Below are 16,874 nucleotides of genomic sequence, written 5' to 3' on the forward strand. Positions count from 1 at the left end.
GAATAAGCGAATAAGTCGAAATTTCCGTATGAAAAACTAACTTTTTTCCTAGGCAAGCTATACCGAGAATTCTTTTTGTTTTACAATCTAGTTACCCATGGGATACTCGATACCGAGTTTGGTTTGATTTGGACAACTCCTTGACCCGATAAAACTTCTATATTTTTGAAAATAAAATAAGCGTATAATAAGCGAATAAATCGATATTTCCGGTTGAAATATGAACTTTTTTTCTTGCAAAGCTATACCAAAAATTATTTTTGTTTTACGCTCTAGGCAGACCTGGGATACTCCATACCAAATTTGTTTCAGTTTGGACAACTCCTTGATCCGATAAAATTTCTATATTTTTGAAAATAGAATAAGCGAATAAGTCGAAATTTCTGTATGAAAAACTAACTTTTTTCCTAGGCAAGCTATACCAAGAATTCTTTTTGTTTTACAATCTAGTTACCCATGGGATACTCGATACCGAGTTTGGTTCAGTTTGGACAACTCCTTGACCCGATGAAATTTCTATATTTTTGAAAATAGAATAAGCGAATAAGTCGAAATTTCCGTATGAAAAACTAACTTTTTTCCTAGGCAAGCTATACCGAGAATTCTTTTTGTTTTACAATCTAGTTACCCATGGGATACTCGATACCGAGTTTGGTTTGATTTGGACAACTCCTTAACCCGATAAAACTTCTATATTTTTGAAAATAAAATAAGCGTATAATAAGCGAATAAATCGATATTTCCGGTTGAAATATGAACTTTTTTTCTTGCAAAGCTATACCAAAAATTATTTTTGTTTTACGCTCTAGGCAGACCTGGGATACTCCATACCAAATTTGGTTCAGTTTGGACAACTCCTTGACCCGATAAAACTTCTATATTTTTGAAAATAATATAAGCGCATAATAAGCGAATAAATCGATATTTCCGATTGAAATATGAACTTTTTTCTAGCAAAGCTATACCAAAAACTCTTTTTGTTTTACGCTCTAGGTATGCATGGGATACTCCATACCGAGTTTGCTTCGATTTGGACAACTCCTTGATCCGATAAAATTTCTATATTTTTGAAAATAGAATAAGCGAATAAGTCGAAATATCCGTATGAAAAACTAACTTTTTTCCTAGGCAAGCTATACCAAAAATTCTTTTTGTTTTACAATCTAGTTACCCATGGGATACTCGATACTGAGTTTGGTTTGATTTGGACAACTCCTTGACCCGATGAAAAAGACCTATTTTTAAAATTATTTATTTGAAATAATTGCACATTTCCGTATGAAAAACTAACTTTTTTCCTAGGCAAGCTATACAAAAAAGTCTTTTTGTTTTACGCTCTAGGTAGACCTGGGATACTCCATACCAAATTTGGTTCAGTTTGGACAGTTCCTTGATCCGATAAAATTTCTATATTTTTGAAAACAGAATAAGCGAATAAGTCGAAATTTCCGTATGAAAAACTAACTTTTTTCCTAGGCAAGCTATACCAAAAATTCTTTTTGTTTTACAATCTAGTTACCCATGGGATACTCGATACCGAGTTTGGTTTGATTTGAACAACTCCTTGACCCGTTGAAAAAGACCTATTTTTAAAATTCAATAATTTCAAGTTATTCGAAATAATAGCAAATTTCCGTATGAAATACTAACTTTTTTCCTAGGCAAGCTATACCAAAAATTCTTTTTGTTTTACGCTCTAGATACACATGGGATACTCCATACCAAGTTTGGTTCAATTTGGACAACTCCTTGACCCGATGAAATTTCTATATTTTTGAAAATAGAATAAGCGAATAAGTCGAAATTTCCGTATGAATAACTAACTTTTTTCCTAGGCAAGCTATACCAAAAATTCTTTTTGTTTTACAATCTAGTTACCCATGGGATACTCGATTCCGAGTTTGGTTTGATTTGGACAACTCCTTGACCCGTTGAAAAAGACCTATTTTTAAAATTCAATAATTTCAAGTTATTCGAAATAATAGCAAATTTTCGTATGAAATACTAACTTTTTTCCTATGCAAGCTATACCGAAAATTCTTTTTGCTTTACACTCTAGATACACATGGGATACTCCATACCCGGTTTGGTTCAATTTGGACAACTCCTTGACCCGATAAAATTTCTATATTTTTGAAAATAGAATAAGCGAATAAGTCGAAATTTCCGTATGAAAAACTAACTTTTTTCCTAGGCAAGCTATACCGAAAATTCTTTTTGCTTTACACTCTAGATACACATGGGATACTCCATAACAAGTTTGGTTCAATTTGGACAACTCCTTGACCCGATAAAATTTCTAAATTTTTGAAAATAGAATACGCGAATAATAAGCGAATAAGTCGAAATTTCTTTATGAAAAACTAACTTTTTTCCTAGGCAAGCTATACCAAAAATTCTTTTTGTTTTACAATCTAGTTACCCATGGGATACTCCATACCAAGTTTGGTTCAATTTGGACAACTCCTTGACCCGATAAAATTTCTATATTTTTGAAAATAGAATAAGCGAAAAAGTCGAAATTTCCGTATGAAAAACTAACTTTTTTCCTAGGCAAGCTATACCGAAAATTCTTTTTGCTTTACACTCTAGATACACATGGATACTCCATACCAAGTTTGGTTCAATTTGGACAACTCCTTGACCCGATAAAATTTCTATATTTTTGAAAATAGAATAAGCGAAAAAGTCGAAATTTCCGTATGAAAAACTAACTTTTTTCCTAGGCAAGCTATACCGAAAATTCTTTTTGCTTTACACTCTAGATACAAATGGGATACTCCATACCAAGTTTGGTTCAATTTGGACAACTCCTTGACCCGATAAAATTTCTATATTTTTGAAAATAGAATACGCGAATAATAAGCGAAAAAGTCGAAATTTCCGTATGAAAAACTAACTTTTTTCCTAGGCAAGCTATACCAAAAATTCTTTTTGTTTTACAGTCTAGTTACCCATGGGATAGTCCATACCAAGTTTGGTTCAATTTGGACAACTCCTTGACCCGATAAAATTTCTATATTTTTGAAAATAGAATAAGCGAAAAAGTCGAAATTTCCGTATGAAAAACTAACTTTTTTCCTAGGCAAGCTATACCAAAAATTCTTTTTGCTTTACACTCTAGATACACATGGGATACTCCATACCAAGTTTGGTTCAATTTGGACAACTCCTTGACCCGATAAAATTTCTATATTTTTGAAAATAGAATACGCGAATAATAAGCGAAAAAGTCGAAATTTCCGTATGACAAACTAACTTTTTTCCTAGGCAAGCTATACCAAAAATTCTTTTTGTTTTACAATCTAGTTACCCATGGGATACTCCATACCAAGTTTGGTTCAATTTGGACAACTCCTTGACCCGATAAAATTTCTATATTTTTGAAAAAAGAATAAGCGAAAAAGTCGAAATTTCCGTATGAAAAACTAACTTTTTTCCTAGGCAAGCTATACCGAAAATTCTTTTTGTTGTACAATCTAGTTACCCATGGGATACTCCATACCAGGTTTGGTTCAATTTGGACAACTCCTTGACCCGATAAAATTTCTATATTTTTGAAAATAGAATAAGCGAAAAAGTCGAAATTACCGTATGAAAAACTAACTTTTTTCCTAGGCAAGCTATACCGAAAATTCTTTTTGCTTTACACTCTAGATACACATGGGATACTCCATACCAAGTTTGGTTCAATTTGGACAACTCCTTGACCCGATAAAATTTCTATATTTTTGAAAATAGAATACGCGAATAATAAGCGAAAAAATCGAAATTTCCGTATGAAAAACTAACTTTTTTCCTAGGCAAGCTATACCAAAAATTCTTTTTGTTTTACGATCTAGTTACCCATGGGATACTCCATACCAAGTTTGGTTCAATTTGGACAACTCCTTGACCCGATAAAATTTCTATGTTTTTGAAAATAGAATAAGCGAAAAAGTCGAAATTTCCGTATGAAAAACTAACTTTTTTTCTAGGCAAGCTATACCAAAAATTTCTTTTGCTTTACATTCTAGATACACATGGGATACTCCATACCAAGTTTGGTTTAATTTGGACAACTCCTTGACCCGATAAAATTTCTATATTTTTGAAAACAGAATAAGCGAAAAAGTCGAAATTTCCGTATGAAAAACTAACTTTTTTCCTAGGCAAGCTATACCAAAAATTCTTTTTGTTTTACAATCTAGTTACCCATGGGATACTCCATACCAAGTTTGGTTCAATTTGGACAACTCCTTGACCCGATAAAATTTCTATATTTTTGAAAATAGAATAAGCGAAAAAGTCGAAATTTCCGTATGAAAAACTAACTTTTTTCCTAGGCAAGCTATACCGAAAATACTTTTTGCTTTACACTCTAGATACACATGGGATACTCCATACCAAGTTTGGTTCAATTTGGACAACTCCTTGATCCGATAAAGTTTCTATATTTTTGAAAATAGAATAAGCGAATAAGTCGAAATTTCCGTATGAAAAACTAACTTTTTTCCTAGGCAAGCTATACCGAAAATTCTTTTTGCTTTACACTCTAGATACACAGGGGATACTCCATACCCGGTTTGGTTCGATTTGAACAACTCTATGACCCTATCAAAAATAGCAAACAAAAAAATCGACTTTTGGAGAATAGAGAAAATAGCCTATTGTCAACAATTCTGTTGGTAATCTAGGGTTTCCCCTGCAGAATCCTCGACAATAGACCACATGGTACATACTATATGAATAATGAAACCGATAAATGGTAATAAAACACTTTTGAAATCATCATTTTGCAATTCATCATCTCTAAGTAGTCATAAAAGGTGAATATATACAAATTTGAAGGGTAAAGTGGACTTTAAAACCTAATTCTACACCAAGCAAAAGCACCAAGAACTAATATACAAGCACAACATTACTAAGCAAGCTGGAAAATTCGTCGACTGCAAATTTACTATAATTTTTTGGGCTTAATCTCTTGCCCCAAATGAAGTACTGTCTCGGAACTTTCTCCTTGGCGGGTACTCTGAAACGTGGAATTTGAACGTATTTCTTCTTGGCATCAAAACCCAGGATCCTGATTGAACCAACTTTTTCAATTTTCATTTGACCGTACTTATGGGGCTTCTTTTGAATACGTCTTTTAGCACGGTTGCAATCCCCGATGCCAAAAAAATTGACCCATCCATTGTATACCCATTCGGTTTTTATTCCTTTTTTCTGGTTGGGCCTCAATTTCCCCAATTTGACGGACTTTGCGCTTTTGAACAGCTTCAATACAGTGCTCAACACTTTTTGGGTTCGCATTTGGCTTTAAAATTTCTGAACTTTAATGAAGTTGCATGTTCGAAATTGACGCAACGTCTTGATTTCATCAAAAAATCTTCCTTCTTTACTTTCAAATTCTCCAAACACTTTATCCTAATAGCCTTCTTGTTACCTCCAGGGCTCAAAAACTCATTAGCATTAATTCCACTTCCGTGAATATCATCCTCGAAATAGCGCGAATGCATCTCAGTAGATCTAAAAGTGCTCGAAACCCGTTAAAAATGGACTATAACAACCCTATAACACTTATAACGCTCTGCTGCAGCTGTCTGCACCGTCCTCTGCACTCAAGCAGCGCCTGCAGCAGGTACGCTGGTCTGCAGCAGGTACGCTGGTCTGCAGCAGCTACCATTCTGCCATTCGGTGGGGGGGGGGGCTGTCCGTTCCATTTCATTTCATTCGAAACCGTAACTTACTACTAAAACGGAATTCGCATAAATTTCATTTCGCTAGCACCTCATTGCAGGTTAGTTATATGGTCTAGCCGGACAGCACTTCATAGCACTCCTCCTGCTGTCAGATGACATGCTCAGTGGATGTCATACAGCTGTCATATGACCCCGGGGCAGTCAATTCGAATATTTCACATTGCCAACACATATAACTTACCTGTAGAGAGGCGAAATACAACTTGCATTCAAATTACATATTTCGGATGCCCTCGAGCTGCCGAATATATATAGCTATATATGGTTGTTGTTAGTTTAAAAAAAAGATTACAGATCGGAATAATACAGATAGAACTACTATATGGGAGTCCCCAACCCCCCCCAAACTGGTTTCAAAGCTTAATATCTCGAAGATGACTGAACCGTTTCTTAAAAATGAAGGTGTTTTGGAATCAGGAAGAAAAGGGCTATCATCTGGAACATAAAAAAGTTCGGAAAAACAATTTTTAAATTTTGACAATTCTGACCCCTTGATCGAAAACAGCTCATTTTCGATATTCTTCAGTAATAGCAAAAAAACAACACCTTTGTTCACAGATAACATTGCAACAATATACATGACCGTAACGCAAATTAGCTAAGCTTTATTTTAAGCCATAGAACGCTTTCTAACTCTATCTATGCTCGAAGTTATTAACAAAAACAACTTTGAAAATTCGAATTTTTTCGAAATTTCCACCTCAAGTACGTCGTACTCTTTGACCAATTTCTCAACATTTTTTACGTATTTTTAGAATAAAATCGGTTTAGTTACAAAGCTGCGGTATTAAGCTAAACGATGCGTACTTGAAATCATAGTTTCGAATTACAAACCCAATTTTAAAGCAGGACTGATTGTGAAACAAGGCGTTTTTTTCTTTTTTCTTCCAATTCCGTGCAATTTTTTTTAACACTTCGTTCGAAAACGATAGTCTTTGTATACATATCTAGAAAGATGAGTTTCTAAGCAGTATAACAAGCATACATATGCCAGATAAATATTCTGTAACGGTAAGATACGTTGATAATCTTGAAAATTCACCTAAAAAAAATTGAAATGTTTCAAAAACTTCCTCCAATTTTCATGCCTAAAACATACATTAAAGGCCCTTTCTTTTCGCGCAACCTTTCTTCCACGCCTGATTTATTGAAAATCATAACAGATTTTAGGCGTGGAGTTCCTTAAAAACAATAAATTTAATGTTTTTTCTGTTAGTAAAGTGAAAAAATTATAACATTTTGAGACCCAATGCAAATTTTTTAACCGAAGAATCTTTTTCAAAGCAGGCAGGCTAATTTTTCCTTTTGATTTGCCCTAAACACACAATCGGAACCCTTCGTATCATATTTGCATTCATTTGAACAACACCTTGACCCGGACACAAAAACTGACCGCACTGGATGAGGCTTAACTTTTTCGATCACCGAACATTGTTTTGGACACCAAATCGTCAATTTTAGTCCAATTATGCTCATATTTGTTGGGTATGATCCACTTTAGCCACAATTCATGATAAAATTAGAAATTCGGGCTGACCGAACTAATTTTGACAAGTTTTTACCTAGTTCCAAAAAAGTATCTGAACTTTTTCTGTCACCGAACATTGTTTTGGTGACCAAATCGTCAATTATAGTCCAATTGTGCTCATTTTTGGTGTGCAGGCTCCAATTCAGCCATAGTTGGGGATGAAATAAAAAAAATGGACTGAATAAACCATTTTGGACAAGTTTTCAATTACTTCCAAAAAAGTATCCGCGCTCGATGAGGCTTAACTTTTTCGATCACCGAACATTGTTTTGGACACGAAATCGTCAATTTTAGACCAATTATGCTCATTTTTGTTGGGTATGATCCGCTTTAGCCACAATTCACGATAAAATTAGAAATTCGGACTGACCGAACTAATTTTGACAAGTTTTTACCTAGTTCCAAAAAAGTATCTGAATTTTTTCTGTCACCGAACATTTTTTGGCGACCAAATTGTCAATTATAGTCCAATTGTGCTCATTTTTGGTGTGCAGGCTCCAATTCAGCCATAGTTGGGGATGAAATAAAAAAAATGGACTGAATAAACCATTTTGGACAAGTTTAAAATTACTTCCAAAAAAGTAACCGCGCTCGATGAGGCTTAACTTTTTCGATCACCGAACATTATTTTGGACACCAAATCGTCAATTTTAGTCCAATTGTGCTCACTATTGGTTGGTACGCGCCATTTTAGCCATAATTGGGGATGAAATTAAAAAAAAAGGACTGAGTGAACTATTTTGGACAAGTTTATACCTATTTCCAACAAAGTATCTGAACTTTTTCTTGCACCGAACATTGTTTTGGTGACCAAATCGTCAATTATAGTTCAATTGTGCTCATTTTTGGTGTGCAGGCTCCAATTCAGCCATAGTTGGGGATGAAATAAAAAAAATGGACTGAATAAACCATTTTGGACAAGTTTTCAATTACTTCCTAAAAAGTATCCGCGCTCGATGAGGCTTAACTTTTTCGATCACCGAACATTGTTTTGGACACGAAATCGTCAATTTTAGACCAATTATGCTCATTTTTGTTGGGTATGATCCGCTTTAGCCACAATTCACGATAAGATTAGAAATTCGGACTGACCGAACTAATTTTGACAAGTTTTTACCTAGTTCCAAAAAAGTATCTGAACTTTTTCTGTCACCGAATATTTTTTGGCGACCAAATCGTCAATTATAGTCCAATTGTGCTCATTTTTGGCGTGCAGGCTTCAATTTAGCCATAATTGGGGATGAAATGAAAAAATAGACTGAGCGCACCATTTTGGACAAGTTTTCAATTACTTCCAAAAAAGTATCCGCGCTCGATGAGGCTTAACTTTTTCGAACACCGAACATTGTTTTGGACACGAAATCGTCAATTTTAGATCAATTATGCTCGTTTTTGGTGGGTATGCTCCACTTTAGCCACAATTTGTGATAAAGTTAAAAATTTGGACTGACCGAACTAATTTTGACAAGTTTTTACCTATTTCCAAAAAAGTATCTGAACTTTTTCTATCACCGAACATTGTTTTGGTGACCAAATCGTCAATTTTAGTCCAATTGTGCTCATTTTTGGTGTGCAGGCTCCAGTTTAGCCATAATTGGGGATGAAAAAAAAAAATAGACTGAGCGCAGCATTTTGGACAAGTTTTCAATTACTTCCTAAAAAGTATCCGCGCTCGATGAGGCTTAACTTTTTTGATCACCGAACATTGTTTTGGAGACGAGATCTTCAATTTTAGACCAATTATGCTCGTTTTTGGTGGTTATGCTCCACTTTAGCCCCAATTTGTGATAAAATTAAAAATTCGGACTGACCGAACTAATTTTGACAAGTTTTTACCTATTTCCAAAAAAGTATCTGAACTTTTTCTATCACCGAACATTGTTTTGGTGACCAAATCGTCAATTTTAGTCCAATTGTGCTCATTTTTGATGTGCAGGCTCCAATTCAGCCATAGTTGGGGATGAGATAAAAAAAGGACTGAGCGCACCATTTTGGACAAGTTTTCAATTACTTCCAAAGAAGTATCCGCGCTCGATGAGGCTTAAATTTTTCGATCACCGAACATTGTTCTGGACACGAAATCGTCAATTTTAGACCAATTATGCTCATTTTTGTTGGGTATGATCCACTTTAGCCACAATTCATGATAAAATTAGAAATTCGGACTGACCGAACTAATTTTGACAAGTTTTTACCTAGTTCCAAAAAACTATCTGAACTTTTTCTATCACCGAACATTGTTTTGGTGACCAAATCGTCAATTTTAGTCCAATTGTGCTCATTTTTGATGTGCAGGCTCCAATTCAGCCATAGTTGGGGATGAGATAAAAAAAGGACTGAGCGCACCATTTTGGACAAGTTTTCAATTACTTCCAAAGAAGTATCCGCGCTCGATGAGGCTTAAATTTTTCGATCACCGAACATTGTTCTGGACACGAAATCGTCAATTTTAGACCAATTATGCTCATTTTTGTTGGGTATGATCCACTTTAGCCACAATTCATGATAAAATTAGAAATTCGGACTGACCGAACTAATTTTGACAAGTTTTTACCTAGTTCCAAAAAACTATCTGAACTTTTTCTATCACCGAACATTGTTTTGGTGACCAAATCGTCAATTTTAGTCCAATTGTGCTCATTTTTGGTGTGCAGGCTTCAATTTAGCCATAGTTGGGGATGAATTAAAAAATGGACTGAGCGCACCATTTTGGACCAGTTTTCAATTACTTCCAAAAAAGTATCCGCGCCCGATGAGGCTTAACTTTTTCGATCACCGAACATTGTTTTGGACACGAAATCGTCAAATTTAGACCATTTTTTCTCGTTTTTGGTGGGTATGCTCCACTTTAGCCACATTTTGTGATAAAATTAAAAATTTGGACTGACCGAACTAATTTTGACAAGTTTTTACCTATTTCCAAAAAAGTATCTGAACTTTTTCTATCACCGAACATTGTTTTGGTGACCAAATCGTCAATTTTAGTCCAATTGTGCTCATTTTTGGTGTGCAGGCTCCAATTTAGCCATAATTGGGGATGAAATAAAAAAATAGACTGAGCGCAGCATTTTGGACAAGTTGTCAATTACTTCCTAAAAAGTATCCGCGCTCGATGAGGCTTAACTTTTTCGATCACCGAACATTGTTTTGGACACGAAATTGTCAATTTTAGACCAATTATGCTCGTTTTTGGTGGGTATGCTCCACTTTAGCCACAATTCGTGATGAATCCGGACTGACCGAACTAATTTGGACAAGTGTTTACCTAGTTCCAAAAGTCTGGACATGAACGCACGAAAGTCTGGTGAACGCACGAAGGTCTGATGAACGCACGAAAGTCTGGTGAACGCACGAAAGTCTGGTGAACGCACGAAAGTCTGTCGAACGCACGAAAGTCTGGACATGAACGCACGAAAGTCTGGACATGAACGCACGAAAGTCTGGTGAACGCACGAAAGTCTGGACATAAACGCACGAAAGTCTGGTGAACGCACGAAAGTCTGGTGAACGCACGAAAGTCTGTCGAACGCACGAAAGTCTGGACATGAACGCACGAAAGTCTGGACATGAACGCACGAAAGTCTGGTGAACGCACGAAAGTCTGGACATGAACGCACGAAAGTCTGGTGAACGCACGAAGGTCTGGACATGAACGCACGAAAGTCTGGTGAACGCACGAAAGTCTGGACATAGGCACTTTCCGTCTGGGACGGTCTGGACATAGGCACTTTCCGTCTGGGACGGTCTGGACATATCGACTTTCCGTCTGGGACCTCAACCTGGGAACCTCACAAATTTTGCAGTAATGATTTCCAAAATTTTTACAAATTTTTGAAGTTTTTTAGCGCAGGACAATTTTTTATTCTGTTTAACAATTTTTCGATTTTCATCTCAATCAAAGTGCAATAATTTAACCTTCGAGGTTTGGCCAGTTGTAGATGAACAGTTCCAGTTGCTTCAGCCGCTGATCTTTTTCCTTCGCTTCTTTCTGATTGGTCGAGTGCTTCTGTTCAACTATCAATCGTAGCCAAGAATGTGGCCACATGTTTTTGGCAGAAACTTCCTCGTAATAATTGTTCCATCCGATCTCTCCTAAAGCGAGTGGCCGTTTTCCGATTGAAAGCGACCTATTTTCAGCAATGGCATACGGATGTGAAGACTTGCTGGCAAGAGTAACATCTGTTTTTCTTGTAATCATAAAATAAAGAGAAATTACAATGAATTCCATTTGATAATTTAACGAATATGAATGTCTGTCGCCAAATTCAATTGCACAAAAAAAACTAAACAATACACTACACGCTTTTTAATGATTGAACAGAACGTGTTGTTTTTCAAAGTGGATCACGTAGATTAGTATTTCTTCACGTGATTGATGCTGCGAAAACCAGTGGTCCTTAATTGAGCAGTAATGTTAGCATAAGTGGTGCAATTGACGAAAATAGAAAAGACAAGCTAATCGTTTCGAAAAAAACAAAAACTAGAATGTTAAAGCATTTTTAATTCTGGTAGTTAAATAGTAATACAAGATGTTAAACTTTTACTGCCATAAAATATCGAAGACCTCATTTTAAAACTGTAATTTTGGAAATTTTTGCTGTCACTCCTTAAATTCATATATATATATATATATATATATATATATATATATATATATATATATATATATATATATATATATTCATATACGTAAAAGCTTGCGGCCTTCCATGAATTGAAACAACTAAAAAAATAAGATAGACAGATCGACCACCAGTCCTTATATAGACCTAGACTTTTGGGTTAGAATGGGACAATCAATTTTTTGACAAATACGTTCTACAAGGAAAAGGCCTTAAATGAACTTTTTCAAATTTTATATTCGAAATCAAAAACTCAAAAACAATACTCAAGAAATAGGGCTGATAAATTTGTCACTACTTAGATGCACAATATTTTACTGGTAAAGATGCACACAATTTTACTGGTATTTTACTGGTAATATTTAAATTTCCATAAGTGAGTTCAAAGGTCATAATTTTAGTAAGGTAAGTCATGCAACTGACCTAAAGGCCTCAATCAGGTCACGCAAACAAACTTTATCTGCGAAGCAGTAGAGGTCACTGAAGTCATTCAAAAAATTATTTCCAAGAAATCAGGTCGTAAGAACAATCGTCGGAGACGGGGAACTAAAACATAGCAGGACAAGTCCGGAAATATAACCCAAAGAATTGAATGAAAAACTTTAGCTCTACCTGACCAGCAGATCAGTTGAACAAGGCCAGCCAAATCACAAACAATAGTTTCTCAAAATTTGAGAAACTCAGACAATCAAACAAACTAAACAAAATTAAACTCAATATTAAAACTCTGGAAGCTCTTACCCCGCAGGCAAAATTTGATCCCTTTAAGTATACTTATTTCGAAAATATGTTCAAAACCAATTTTTGTCTCTTAAATTGGTCCAGGACTAATTTTGACCTGCAAGGCCTTCATCAACTTTTTAAAACTTCAAATGAAGACTAATCAAACAAAATACAAAAAAATACAAAAAGCTTGAAAAATATCAACATTTGAGACCAAAAGGACCTAAAATGACCTTTTAACCTTAAATTTAGGTCCTCCCTGCAGCTGCACCACTCCAGGTACTTGAGAGCATACTAAAGCCGACTTTAGGCTTCTAATGAAACCTAATGCTTGCTTGGTTTTGCCTGCTTATGCTGTTTTGAAAGATCAAAGTCATTGAAAAATTTGTGAAAACCTCTTTAAAAAAACACAGCGCCCCAATACAATTCAAATGCTTTGAATTGTAAAAAAACCACGATGTCCCCAATAATAGCCGCAATCGCTTCGCGGCTATTGATAAATAAATGATATTCCAGCGTGAGAAATAACATGAATAGAGTGATTAGCGTTAAGATGTTAAGAACTAATTAGTTTTTACAACACGTACAACATTCTTATGCCTCATATCACAGCCTTGATGAATTAATTATGAACTTCTCAATGCTTTAAGAACAGTTCATGAATTAGTTATGAACTAATTATGAACTTCTCAATGCTTTAAGAACAGTTCAGAAATTACTAGAGTGTACCGGTATCAATGCAAAAACTATTTACAAAAATTGTGGCGCAGTCTTCCCACCGTTTTTTCACGCCCAATGTTGAAAGCGCTTAAATTACGTATAAGTAGTTTCACCAAAATTTACAGTACTAAAAAGAGGAAGCTCAGAGATATTTTAGGCAACTTTTTTCGGATTATGGGAGCAATATGATGTCCTCAATTCTAAGTGCTCTTCTGATTCAGAGTTGTTATGAATTCCTTCGTTCCCAATCAGTCTGGAAGCGATCTCAATCAATCCGTCTGGATACCGATGAAAGGATATATCCGATTTGTTCCGATCCCGTATCTTTTTAATGAGAGAGTAGTATCCAAGACTGAATTTGTAGTGATTTTACTAATTTATCAAATTAGTGAATTATCTGAATACATTTTTTAATTTTTTCAATTCGGGAGAAGCGAGCTTCTTCCGCAAATAATGGGCATGCACAATTAACAGGTCTCTGAAATACGCAGGATGCATTTGTACATCGAATACTATATACATTATTTACATTATTTGAAAAACTAGCCATAAAGTGGATGGCAATAACGCGCATTATACAAAAATGAACGTTCTAGCTCTCTTCGTTGTAATAAAAACCAGTGCGACGATAGGCCATCAGCGTTCAATTGATTCTCGAACAGTGCCTGGCTCATCGGAGCCCTCAAATTCCTCCTCCTCGTAGACGTCTTCCGCCACTCCCCCTTCTTCTTGTGTCTCTCGTTTCTGCTGTTCCACCTGTTGTTCTTCGGGAGCTGGTTCATCTCTTGACGATTCCAGATTCTGAGAGGTTCTATTGTCCTTACTGTTGTCATTGTCAGAGGCTTTTTGTTTGTTTTGTTCTGACCTCTCTGATTGCTTTGGGTTACTTTCCTGTTGCTCGATTGGTGCATGGCTGCGTACCTGTTGGACCACGTTGCGTGACAGTTTCTCGTTCACGTCTCGTAGTGTCTGAAAAAAATTTCTAATGCCTTTTTTGTCAAATAACTTGTGAAACTCTATTATGGCAAAATGACGGAACATTGAAATACGTGCATAAAAATTCACTTCATCGCAAACTGATGTCCTCCAGACTTTGCTTTTTTTAAAACGAGGGTGAAGTGCGAAAAGAATTACATGGTTTGGAAAACGCATGGTCGCATAATATTCATCTAGACGATGGTCGCAAGATGGCCTGATCAGAGACCAAATTTTGGGTGATCCTCTGATTATATAACAAAGGTGACAGTTAGGTGTCAGGTATCCTTATCAGTTGAACTACCGTGATTGGTTACGAATGTCAGCAACTAAAAATGAAAATGGCTGGGTAATAAAAGATCCTTCATTATTTGCATCTCCATTGAGTATTTAAATTATATTCTCAAATCTTGGGCTTACAAGCTAAAATATAGGAGAACTTTGAGCATGCATTACAGTGTGATCTATCCGTCGCGCGAAAGTATATGGCTTATTCTGATCTCAAGGCAAGGTCGGGGATGTTGGTCTACTCGGTGTTCAAAGTCTGGAGTCAGTCTTGTCTGATCATAGGTCAAAGTTCCTCAGCTTTGGATATGTATAGCACATCTTTCTAATCAAAACTCTTGACATCAGTGCAATGTTGAAATTTTCGAGGCCTGCAGTATTGATCTGAGCGCTTTACAAATGGGTGCAAGTTTTCGCCCAAAAAGTGTACAAAATCAGTTTGGCATCTGAACTGCGATGGTAACTTCATGCGCATTCTTAGACTAGCCATGGGTTACAGAAGCAGCCCAAATTGGCAGCTCAAATTTGGTAAAATAAAATTCGAGGTATTAATTTGTCAAATATAGATGGGTAAGGCTCAATGGTTGTTTATCCATGTATACAGCGTGTCACAAAATGAAGTGCAAGCAAAGGTTTCAAAACTATCCGAGATATTTCAATGGCCAGAGTCCCAACTTGAAACATGTGGTGAATTTCAAAGATATGGATCAATGCAAAATGAATATTGATATGCAAATATGGAAATTGAAGCAAATTCTGTGGATTTGGTGTTTGACCTGTTGTTTGGGTTTTAAATTTGAACTATTGTTTATAGCTGACCTTCTCGATGCTGTCCTGAGCATCCCTGTTCTGCTGTGACTTTGCCAGTTCCAACGCCTCTCCAAAGGTATTAGAAGCAGACTCGAAGTCCTCCAGTTTCACTAAACAAAGCTGTCACTAACGAAAAACACCAACAAATATTTTCTGTTCGTCTTTGCTAAATAGCCTTTTTTTACTAGAGGAAGAAGTATTGAAAACTCAAGATCAAATACGCTTTTTAACTTAAAAACATTCTGACTTTGATGGAACCTTAAACAACGCTAATTGATCTTTTGTATCATGCAGTTTTCGCACTTACTTAAATTCTTATATTTTTAAATATCCCAGTTAGTTCAGCTACAACTGAAATTCAATTTAAACCAAACACTTTTTGGGTGTTTCAGAAACAAATTTAGTACTTTGCAATCAACTATAGTTATCATTTCATATTTTAATATTTCGCACCAAGGTCATACATAGATACAAACTTCTATGCCCTGTCTGGATACAACCAAAGAACTTTTTTAATTATAAAAGCAGCCAGGAGAATCGGTAAAAAGCGTTTGCAGATGCTAGGAAAAATAGTTGAAAGTGAGTTTAGTAAACAAGGAAAAATGAGATTTAGCCGACAGTTTTATCAGTATTTGTCAAAAAAACTCTTTGCCCAATAAATAATAGTAATTCGATGGAAACCTGATATGGGTGCAACCACGGATATACCTTCGTTACGTTAGCTGATAAAAACTGTGCCGTATATTTATCCGCTTACGAAATACCCTTTCAAGTTGGCCAATGAGAGCTTTCACGATTAACCATTCATAACCCAAACAACGACTTCTACTACGTTTAGAAACAACTACCAACTGCCTGTTTCAGGTTACCGTAAGAAAAGGTGCAAATTAGTCTAGGCAAATTGTTTTTACTCCTGAGCATGACTCCAAATAATGAAGAAACTGAAAATTGATCGATTAGTTTAATTTTCGGACAAAAAAAAATGAACATAACCGACTAACGTCGGGCGGAATTGCTCTCAAACGACGGGAGAGTGGTTGGCTTCGTCAGTAGATAGCCACAGTTTAGTGGGGCTAGTTTTAGCTTGATTCAACTCTGCAACTTTTAGTTTTCCAGCCTTGTTAGTAAATAAATAAAATAAAAAGCTGATATTCAAAAAAATTGCAAAATATTGCAAAATTTGAAAATGCTTCCAGTTTTCACAGTGAAAATGTTCAAAACTTTTTTTTGTCTCTAGAATTATGTCAAGTAACCCGTCTGCAAGATTTGAAAAGCATCGTGGGCCAGTAGTGATCGTTAAACCCTAGAAAACGAAAAAAAATTCAAAAATTTTGAAAACAATAAAACATTAATAAAGTCTTGGCAAAATTCAAGATATTCAAATATTTAAAACCAGTTCAATGTCTTAAGAGATTATCGAGTATCCCTATTTCAAGCTTTAAATAGTTTCACGGGCTCACAAAGATTCAT

At 35.6% G+C, this 16,874-nt stretch overlaps 1 protein-coding gene and 1 pseudogene across 1 annotated transcript in view; both read right to left on the reverse strand.

Moving 5' to 3' along the window:
• Nucleotides 1-11,519, reverse strand: part of LOC142335336 (uncharacterized) — a 131,056-nt gene extending 119,537 nt beyond the window's left edge. The window contains exon 1 of the mRNA XM_075383788.1: nt 11,185-11,519. Coding sequence (XP_075239903.1) covers nt 11,185-11,497 — 313 coding nt within the window. The 5' untranslated portion in view covers nt 11,498-11,519. The remainder of the gene's footprint in view (nt 1-11,184) is intronic.
• A 2,155-nt stretch (nt 11,520-13,674) lies between these two features.
• LOC142335337 (outer dynein arm-docking complex subunit 4-like) overlaps nt 13,675-16,874 on the reverse strand; it is a 28,745-nt pseudogene continuing 25,545 nt past the window's right edge.

This window comes from Convolutriloba macropyga, chromosome 2 (genome assembly GCF_964194025.1).
Source record: "Convolutriloba macropyga chromosome 2, txConMacr16.3, whole genome shotgun sequence".
In the NCBI taxonomy this organism is placed as follows: domain Eukaryota; kingdom Metazoa; phylum Xenacoelomorpha; order Acoela; family Convolutidae; genus Convolutriloba; species Convolutriloba macropyga.